Raw genomic sequence first — 11,419 nt, forward strand, 5'->3', positions numbered from 1 at the left:
AAATTTTTCCTTCAAAAGAATACATTTTGCATTTTATTAGGGTGAAAAAATGCAATATATAAGCGATAAACTCCTTTGTTTAATTTGTCTACTTCAAAATAGTCCTTAATTAGAAAATTAAACATGAAGCGTAAGATAATTTGCACACGATTAGAGTGATGTAAACAAATTTAAAACTCTACTTTTAAGTAATTTCTAAAGATTTATTTTTATAATAAAAAAAATTGAAAAGGTCAAAGTTTGATTTTACACGGAAAACGTTTTCGTACCGCCGTGAGCTCACAATGAGATAGATCAGTCCTATCACACCAAAAAATAGTATGATTGATAAACTCACACGACTTTAATCTTGAAAGTTCAAAATTATTTTAGCCCAACCTACTCCTAGGAAGCTACTTTAATCTTGAAAGTTCAAAATTATTTTAGCCCAACCTACTCCTAGGAAGCTTAATTAGTCAAAGCGAAACAAAGAAAAAGGCTTGCAGTACGTAGTTAAAACTTAAAACCTCCAGCCTAAGCTTATTTTTTGGTGGAAGATTATATATATAAAATGATAATAATAAATTAGATATTCTTATCAGAAAATTATAATATTACTTATGTAAATTGGATATTATATATTGAATTTTGGATACCTTTACTAAAACTAGCGATATATGCCCGTGCGATACGCGGACCGAACATGTTTATTCACTTTAATTAGCCAGTCTTTAAGGTTTGTATTTTGAAAATAACTTTTAAAAATATTCAAATTGTTATTATATATAGCAACATATACAAAATGTATTTTATGTACCATCACTTTAGTTGTAATTAAAAAATGGAGTTTAAAAATTAAAAACATATGATGGAATTAAGTCTTTGAGATGGAAAGAGTCCGACTTGTTTGTCATTCTCATGACAATGAAAGTTGTTCATCGATGTGAAAAAAAAAATTAGTAAGAATATGAGGAAAATTAATATTTTGATTCTAGATTTTTTTTCTTTTAAATTCTTTAATATCTTATATGTATACCGACAGGTTGATATCGATCCCAATTAACTAATTGTTCAGATCCAAACATAAGAACCATTGTTGTATATATTGGATTTTTTAAAAGAAAAACTAATAAAATATTTTTATTAATTAATTAAAAAATAAATTATAATTTTTATATTAACAATTATAGGTAAAAAGAATTTTTACAAAGAAATCAAAATTAGAAAGATATATGTTATATCGTAAATCACCAAATTTTAATTCCGAAATGAAAATATAAAGTAATATATTTTATAAATGTAAAGAAAAAATAATCAGAGAATGCTAAGGAGAGTAAAATAAGTAAAGTATTGACAAAGAAGGAAAACGGGGATAAAAGTCACTCCATCCTTTCACTTTTACTTATCGACATTAACATATTAAGAAAAAGAAATTTTTGTTCTTCTTATTTTAGCCTTCACATTAATTACTCATTTTCAAATAATTTTCTAAGGCTATTGAGACTATACAACAACTAATATGGATATTATGATAAAATATATATTTCATTTATTAATTCTTAAAGAAAGTGAAAAGTCAAAAGTGGACAAGTAAAAGTGCACGAAGGGAATAAATATGTGTAGAAGAATTAAAATTGAAGTGCATACGTGTATACACGAGAAGAGAATAAATACTCAGTACTATAAAATATGTCCAACTGGGATAAAAAAAAGTAGTTGATTAAAGGGTACAATTTATATAATTTTTTGTACAAATTTGCATTGCTATTGTTTGTCCTCTCTTCACATTTGAAGTATTGAACAAAGAAGGAAAACAGGGATAAATCACTCCCTCCGTTCACTTTTACTTTTCCGAGTTAACATATCAAGAGAAAGAAATTTTTGTTCTTATTATTAATTTTACCCTTTACATTAATTACTCATTTTCCAAGGCTATTGAGACTTACACCAATAAATATGAATATTGTGGTAAAATATATACTCTCTCAGTCTCATATTACTTGCCGCTTTCCCTTTTGCACGCCTCTTAAGAAATCATAAATAAAAGATATATTTTACTATCTTACCCCTGTCTCTCTCCAATAAATACAATCTAATCAAAATTGACTATTTCCAAGAACATTTATTACTAAGGGTAAGATGAGAAATATTTAATTAATTTTATCAATTAGGGGTGAGATGGGAAAGATTTAATTAATTTTATCTTGGTATTATAAATGAACAAGTAATTTGGACATATATTTCTAGTAATGGCCAAGTAATATGGGACGAAGAGAGTAAGATGGGAAAGATTTAATTAATTTTATCTTGGTTTTGTAAATGAACAAGTAATTTGGACATATATTTTTAGTAATGTGGCCAAGTAATATGAGACGGAGGGAGTACTTCATTTATTAATTCTTAAAGAACGTGAAAAGTCAAAAGTGAACAAGTAAAAGTGCACGAAGGAAATAAATATGTGACGGAGAATTAAAATTGAAGTGCATACGTGTATACATAAAAAGAGAATAAATATTTAGTACTATGACATATGTCCACGTGGGATAAAAAAAGTAGTTTAGTAATGTGGCTGAGTAATATGGGACGGAATGAGTACTTCATTTATTAATTCTTAAAGAACTTGAAAATTAAAAAGTAAACAAGTAAAAGTGCACGGAGGAAATAAATGTGTCGGAGAATTAAAATTGAAGTGCACGTGCATACATGAGAAAAGAATAAATATTCAATACTATGACATGTCCACGTGGAATAAAAAAGTAGTTGGCTAAAGTATACAATTTATAATAAATATGAATATTATGGTAAAATATATACTCTCTCAGTCTCATATTACTTGCCGCTTTCCCTTTTGCACGCCCCTTAAGAAATCATAAATAAAAGATATATTTTACTATCTTACCCCTATCTCTCTCCAATAAATACAATCTAATCAAAATTGACTATTTTCAAGAACATTTATTACTAAGGGTAAGATGGGAAAGATTTGATTAATTTTATCAACTAAAGGTAAGATAGGAAAGATTTTATTAATTTTATCTTGATATTGTAAATGAACAAGTAATTTGGACATATATTTCTAGTAATGGCCAAGTAATATAGGACGAAGAGAGTAAGATGGGAAAGATTTAATTAATTTTATCTTGGTTTATAAATGAAAAAGTAATTTGGACATATATTTTTAGTAATGTGGCCAAGTAATATGGGACGAAGGGAGTATTTCATTTATTAATTCTTAAAGAACATGAAAAGTCAAAAATGAACAAGTAAAAGTGCACGAAGGAAATAAATATGTGACGAAGAATTAAAATGAAGTGTATACGTGTATACATGAAAAGAGAATAAATATTTAGTACTATGACATATGTCCACGTGGGATAAAAAAAAGTAGTTTAGTAATGTGGCCGAGTAATATGGGATGGAAGCAGTACTTCATTTATTAATTCTTAAAGAGCATGAAAAGTAAAAAGTGAACAAGTAAAAGTGCACGGAGGAAATAAATGTGTCGGAGAATTAAAATTGAAGTGCACGTGTATACATGAGAAAAAAATAAATATTCAATACTATGACATGTCCACGTGGAATAAAAAAGTGGTTGGCTAAAGTATACAATTTATATAACTTTTGGTACAAACATTTTACGAGCATTCATTGTTGTGTTAGTCCCTCTTGAACACTTATATATAATAGAAATACTTAACTTCCCCACTGGCTAACAATTCCAACCCTTAAGTAGTGTCTCATGATTAGATTTCTTCATCGAACAACTTATTATTATTTTTTAAAATTGGGGGCAGAGCCTAGGGAAAGGAAAAATGGGAGAGGGGATTACAAGATAGGGAATCGAACTCTTACAAATAAAGTGAAAGTTCAGGTTGTCAACTAACTGAGTTACTAAAATTTATCCATTGAGTAACTCAACAAGTTTCCCTAGTTTGTTTGTTGTGTTTCTTGAAAGGGAAATATGTATAGTATGGTACAGTTCTGAAAATTAATAATTTTGGTATTTAACTTTTTAATTTCAGTTTCACTTTGTGCCGTACGATAAATCAGCTATTACAATTTGTTCGACTTAGATTTACATACAATGGAATTATGATCTCGACAGTAATGGGAACTCTTATAAGTTTCTAGAATAGCAATTTCAGGTCTTTATCGTGTTAAATGAATTGAGAAGGTAGAAAATACCATACAAATTAGTTTAAAGTTCAGTAGTTGTTCAAAAAGACAAATTAAAACCTAAAGGCAGAGGACAATAATGAATAATTCGTATTGTATATAACTATATGTAATTAACTTTATTCAAGTTTTATATTTAGTAAAAAAAAAAAAAAAAGAATGTTTTAGTTCGATGGATTTAGGCCATTTAATATTTTATATTTAGTTTAATTGAAGTAATATTATATATATAATCATATATTAATGAAGTGTATATAAGATCCTTTCGAATATGTATTACGTATTCAAATTCGTTAAGTATTTCGATATGGCATTTAACATTTCGGTTACTGAATATCATACCGAATGTTACAAAGTTTTAAAATTGCATATTGATTACGGTGCCGAATATTAAAATATCGAAATACTGCATTTCCGGTTTCAGTACGGTGATTCCATATTTAATTAATTACCAAAGTATGGGCACACCTAAGATGAAGTGATCCTTACGCAACCCATGAGCGCATGTTTGAACTTTAATCCTTCAGATCATAATATTTCCATTCCATTAAATCATGCTGAAATTTAATGCAGTAATCAATTTCAATTCTTTTATCGTCAAAACTCAACGGCTTAATGCATATGCAGCCTCCTAAATTTATTCTTTTTTTCTTTTTCATTTTGGCACCTCAATTAAGTTTTATTTTATTGAACTCCTGAACTCGTCCTCAATTGTGCCTATCAAATCCTTTAAATTTGATTTTTATTAGAAGCAAAAATTAAATTGTAGTAATGAAGGTGAGGTAATATTTTAGACATGTGGTAAGCTATTTTTTAGGTCATGGATGTATCGATTTCTACTGATTCTGTTCTTCCTCTGCCAGCTTAATTAAGAGCATACTTTTTTTTCCTCTCAATTGCTGCTAATCTTAGCTAAAAGATGGCATAGTTAAATTACAATATATATTAGCATGTTGCCAATTGAAGATAGAATACTATCTAAGTTAGATTGTGTTTGATAGACACACTTGAGGATGAGTTTCAAGGTTCAATAGAAACAACACTTAGTTAAGATGCAAAAAAAAAAAAAAAAAAAAAAAAAAACAAGTTCAGGGGTGCATATGCATTAAGCCAAACGCAAATGAGTACAACACAAGTACATACATATAGACTCTTCATAGTAAGTCATACTCCCACTGCTTGCAATTATTTTGCAGCTGCTAGCTCTTCCATATTTCAAATGAGTCTCTCTTCCACCATCAACATGACTCACTTTCTAAAGGACTCAAAATTATGTATCTTTAATGGTCCTAATCAAGTTCACCTTTCACGCACCAAGGGGCACCTCTTGTTATGCCAGCTTTCTATGGATCATCATCATCATCATGAAGCTGATCAGTCGTCGTCATGGCCATCCGTTAAATCATGTGATGCAAATTATGTTCCATTGACACCCATAAGTTTCTTGGAAAGAGCAGCAAATGTTTTCAGTGAAAGGACTTCAGTTATCTATGGCCATCCTTCTAATCTGTGATGTACACTTGGGAAGAGACCCATGATAGGTGCCTGAAGCTTGCTTCTGCTCTAGTTCATCACTTGGGTATTTCTCGTGGGGATGTGGTAAGATTTCATGTCAACTTCATCATCCCATTTAACAAGGTTACATGGTTATGAATTGTATGCTGTTGAGAGTGTTGACTTGTTTCTTAAAATAATTTGAGAAGAAATTCACTTGCCAGGTTAATTATTTCAAATTGGATTCAGCTTAATTATATACACTCACTGCCTTTATTTGTATGTGACTGTTATGTTAATGGTCCTTCTAATCAGGTATTAAGAAATTCAACTAATTTTATATAATGATTAAGAGATGTTATACTATAACAGGTTAAAATACACTACATAAATAAAAATTATACCTTTCCTTGTGTTTTGTAAGGGGATCTGAGTTTTGTGGGTTGTGAGATCATACGACGAATTATATTTCCACCCAAAAATTATTATTGTGTGACTCGCACGACTGACATTAGTTCTGAAGCTTCTTTTTGTCTCACAACAAAGTGAATCCAAAAGTATAAGATTTAGGTCTAGTATTTTGTGTACCAAAAAGAAACCTCACACAACTAATGCCAGTTGTGTGTAGCATATAATAAAGTTTTTTTTTGTTAGAGCCAATCTTTTTATTGTTGCAAGGGATTTGCTAGAGCTATGGCTGATTTAAGTACTTGTGCAGATTGCACACTGATTAGATATTAATCAGCTTTGGTACTTAATTAGGCTTGATTTTTTATGGACTATGATCAATAGCCGCAGTTTTTGGACTATTAAAAGTCAATCTTTTTACCTGGCTGTTGTTAGCTTGATAGTATATGTCTTGCTCTACCTAATTAGAGCTTGAAAATGAGGCACCAATTTGTTCTAACTTTTAATTATGGATACAATTAATAGTATCACTGAAGTGATTGTAAGAAGTTTGGTTGATGTGATTACGCGTTGTCACGAGTCCTCTACTTTATCAGTTTAATCATTAAGTACCTGAAAAACTCAGTGGTCCGACTAATTCGGGATCTCAACCATCCTACCTCACTCCACGAGTCCTCTATTCATTTTGCTGGTGAGCCTAATTATAGTAATAACCAAGTTCTCCTTTTCAGATTTTAGAAGCAGTGCACTAAGTGAGAAGCTCTTATGTTTTCCACAATAACATGCTTGTACTAAAATGCTGTAACATTTGGCACAGCTTTTAGTTCAACCATACCTTCAGCGCAAATCCCTTTTCAGATGCTCTAAAGTCTATAATATGGATCCCCTTCTTGTTTTTTTCACTCTTTTCGTTTTCAATTAACTTTTCTTATCTTATTATACCAATTTAATGACACAACTACTTAAATGATCCACCTCCTTTTTATAAATTTGAAATTCTTTTCTGTAGGTTGCAACAATAGCCCCTAATGTACCAGCAATACAAGAGCTGCATTTTGCAGTACCAATGGCCGGAGCAGTTCTTTGTACATTAAACACACGTCTCGATTCAGCTATGATATCAACACTTCTGATGCATTCAGAAGCAAAGATCATATTTGTGGATCAACAGTTTCTCCAACTTGCTCAAGAAGCCCTTTCTCTTCTTGCTAGCAAGAACAAGAAAACAAAACCACCTCTTCTTGTTGCAATAATCTCAGAAAAATCTAACAATTTCCCTCCTACTTGTGGGAACTCTAACATTTATGAATATGAAAGTCTACTTGGAAGTGGGAATAGCAATTTTGCTATAAGGTGGCCAGTAACTGAACTTGACCCTATAAGCATTAACTATACTTCTGGAACAACAGCAAGACCCAAAGGAGTTGTTTACAGTCATAGAGGTGCATATCTCAATTCTATTGCAACATTTTTGCTTCATGAAATGACTTCACTACCTATTTATCTTTGGACTGTTCCAACATTTCACTGCAATGGGTGGTGCCTGATTTGGGGTCTAGCAGCAGTAGGTGGCACTAATGCTTGTATCAGACGTGTATCTCCAAAAGAAATATTTGAATGTATTTCACTGTACAAGGTGACACATATGGGTGGTGCACCTACTGTTTTGAACATGATAGTGAATACGCCGTCGTGCGTCCGGAAGCCACTTCCACACAAGGTGAAGATTATGACAGGTGGTTCACCACCACCACCACAAATCCTTTCAAGAATGGAGGAGTTGGGGTTTGGAGTAAATCATTTATATGGACTAACAGAGACGTATGGTCCAGGTACAAGATAATTTTACATATGATTATTTAATGTGACAAAAATATAATTTCATAACTACTGTTATAGTGGATAAAATTTAGTGACATTACGTGAAACAAACTCTTCAGGTACATATTGCTTGTGGAAGCCTGAGTGGGATTCTTTGCCTTCAGATGAAACATTAACACTGAAAGCTAGACAAGGAGTGCAGCATCTTTGTATAGAGGAAGTCGATGTAAGAGATTCTGTAACCATGGAGAAGGTGCCCGCGGGTGGTGTAACAACGGGAGAAGTTATGTTTAGAGGAAATACAGTAATGAGCGGATATTTAAAAGATGTAAAAGCAACAGAGGAAGCTTTTAGAGGTGGATGGTTTCATAGTGGTGATCTTGCTGTAAAACATCCTGATGGTTATATAGAAGTTAAGGATCGTTTGAAAGATATCGTAATCTCTGGTGGAGAGAATATAAGCACTGTTGACGTGGAAAGGGCTTTGTATAGTCATCCAGCTGTGCTTGAGGCAGCAGTAGTCGCTCGACCAGATAACCACTGGGGACAGACACCTTGTGCATTCGTGAAGTTGAAGGAGGGATTCAATCTAAGTGCACAAGAAATTATCAACTTCTGCAGGGATAATTTGCCTCATTACATGGCACCTCGGACAGTTATATTTCAGGATCTCCCAAAAACTTCAACTGGAAAGATACAGAAATTTATCCTAAGGGAGAAGGCCAAAGCCTTGGGCAGTCTTTTCTGAACGAAATGAAGCATTAGCACTGGGATGACTCTATGAAGGTCATTAGCTAAATAGTCAGTGTATCATTCTTCATGCTATTCAGTTCAATATTGTACATTGCTAGTAATAACTTTCATTTGTATATTTAAGTTTATATTCCAGCAAGAGAAATGCTCTGTTCCACCAACTGGGATACACTGCATTACACTAATAGTTTAAAAGTAATTAGACTATCCGGTCATTTAAAAAGTTCTTACAGGTAACACCCCCCCCCCCCCCCACCCCCCCATATGTGGAATTAGTAACCTGAAAATAAAGCAATCAACCTTCTATAACATGTTAAATTGCATTGCTAGTATAAATTTTGATTAAACTAACAATAAATATAAGTATAATCCAATAGACACTATATCTGACTTATTTCTATTTTATGTTCTACATTTTTTTTCCCCATTCTTCAAAGTCTTCTGCTTTGGTCTACACATACTGGAAACACACAGATTTTTCTTTCATTTATTTGTCAAATGAAATTTACAGGGTATTTGTTGCTTGCTACGAACTTTGTAAAAGAATAGAGGTTATGAAGTCCTAAGTTTTAAGCAGAACAGTAACAGATGATTCTACTCAGTAAGGTAAAGTTGCAAAAGTTTACACCATAGCTAGCTGATTTATGTATTCGATCAACTTTTTTGGTCCCTTGTGCAATTGTAGCTCCATTGTCCTAAGCTTTCACTTCATTTGAAATGCCTGTAGCCTCTAATCTCAAGCATTCCTACGATATTGCAAAATAGAAAATAATAATAGGAGATACTGATATCATCAATAATGGGGATACTGATTGTAGCAATGATAACGAGGGTAAAACTTTAACTTATGACCATAAGTTTTGACATAAATTTTTTCAAGTTTGTAAAAACAAAATATACTTATATTTAGAAAATACATAAAAGTTACTATAAGTTATGATAATTTATAATTTAAATAATTAAAAAAATGTAAGGAAAATGTGGTCAAAGAACCACCTCGTATAGTTCCCAAATAGTAGTAGGTTTACATAAATTGAAACGGAGGAAGTATTTGTTAGTCAAATAATAGCTGGAAAAATAAAATAATTGATGAAGTCCATCCCATTTGGTTGAAATTAACTTGTGCCAATTTTACTTGGTTGGAAGTCTTACTTGGAGCCAAAGGCAAAATTTGTGGATGACAAATTTTTTATCTTTTTCTAATTCTTCTTTTTGTGCTTGAAGGCCAAGTTTGGTCTCCTATAATGGAGAGCATTTCTTTCATTTGTAAACACACCAAACAAAGAGAGAAAGAAGAGTGAGCCATGACAAAATTAAGAACAAATTATGCAGTTACATAAGCACCGCAATTAACAATGTAGAGAAAATTATAATGATCTGGAAAATATGCAAAAGGAAGAGAAGAGAGGAAAAATGTAGTCTCAAATTTATGAACTGCAAACTCAAATGTATTTAACAATGATTAGATCCTTATATACAAATTAGTAGAGAATATAAAATATCTACAGCCATCTGTCTACAGCTAAGATACACTAACTTGCACCTAACTAACTTCTAACTGACTGCTAATGTGCACTAACCTTAACTAACTAAATGCCGACTCAGCAATACAAGGATAAATACATTCTTACTCACTACTCTCTATTCTTAATACCCCTCACCCCTACCCCCAAGTTGGAAGTGAGGGAAGCACAGCCAACTTGCTCAAGATATTTGAATGTTTGACACCAGTAATTGCTTTGGTAAGAATGTCAGCAAGTTGTTCACTAGTACTAACGTGCTGAAGGGATATGAGACTCTCTTGCAGCTTGGTCCTCACAATGTGACGGTGAACCTCGATATGTTTGGTCCTCTCATGGAGCACAGGGTTCCTGGCAATATGCAATGTAGATTGGCTGTCACAGTAAACAGATATGGGATTGGGAAATGGTATGGGACTCAGTAAATAGCCTGCCCAACTACACCAATGCTCCAACCACCTTCCTTAGTGCTCTATATTCAGTTTCTGCTGAGGATAAGGAGATGGCTTCCTGCTTCTTTGACTTCCAGCTAGTAGTACTAGATCCAAGAAGCACAATGAATCCTGAAACCGACTTCTTTGAGTCTGGGCAAGCAGCCCAGTCAGAATCACAATATGTCCTGACTGAAAAATCAGCTGAATTGGACATGAAAACCCCCAAAGTAGGATACTTCTTTAAATATATCAGCATGTGGTATGCCTCCTGAAGATGTGGTTCCCTGGATCTTGCATAAATTGACTAAGATGTTAAACTCCATAAGAAATGTCCAACCTTGTGTTAGTGAGAAAAATTAGTTTTCCCACTAGTTTTCTATAGTAAGTAGGGTCTGAAATAGCAGCTCCTTCATTAACTCTGAGTTTTATTGTAGGATCTAAGGGAGAAGTGAGACTACTAAATTGGTGACATTCAAATTCTTTGAGCAGATCCAAGGAAAACTTCCTTTGTGAGATGAGGGCAATATCCTCTTTGTATAAGATTTCTAACCCCAAAAAATAATGCAACCTGCTCAAGTCTTTGATCTTGAAAGTATCATGTAAGAAACACTTCAATTCAGCTATCTCTTGTTCATAAGTTCCTGTAAGCAATACATCATCTACATATAGTGACTTGGTAAGTTTGCAAGCCAAATTAGGGACATCAGACCAGAGGCGGATGGAGCACTATAACTTGGGGTTCAATTAAACCCCAAACTTTTGATGCGGGACATAAATTTATATGTAAAAATTTACTAAAATTACAATAAATATTCGATATGAACCCATAACTTT

The 11,419-nt window shown here is 32.5% G+C and overlaps 1 protein-coding gene across 1 annotated transcript; it reads left to right on the top strand.

The window, feature by feature from the left end:
• The first annotated feature begins 5,253 nt into the window (after positions 1–5,253).
• LOC132034531 (butanoate--CoA ligase AAE1-like) lies at positions 5,254–8,792 on the top strand. Its single transcript, XM_059424941.1, is given in 4 exon segments — positions 5,254–5,650; positions 5,653–5,754; positions 7,067–7,889; positions 7,998–8,792. Coding segments are annotated over 4 exon segments (1,929 nt in total). The 5' UTR covers positions 5,254–5,275; the 3' UTR covers positions 8,627–8,792.
• Positions 8,793–11,419: the final 2,627 nt, after the last annotated feature.

The sequence above is a fragment of the Lycium ferocissimum genome, chromosome 2 (genome assembly GCF_029784015.1).
Source record: "Lycium ferocissimum isolate CSIRO_LF1 chromosome 2, AGI_CSIRO_Lferr_CH_V1, whole genome shotgun sequence".
In the NCBI taxonomy this organism is placed as follows: domain Eukaryota; kingdom Viridiplantae; phylum Streptophyta; class Magnoliopsida; order Solanales; family Solanaceae; genus Lycium; species Lycium ferocissimum.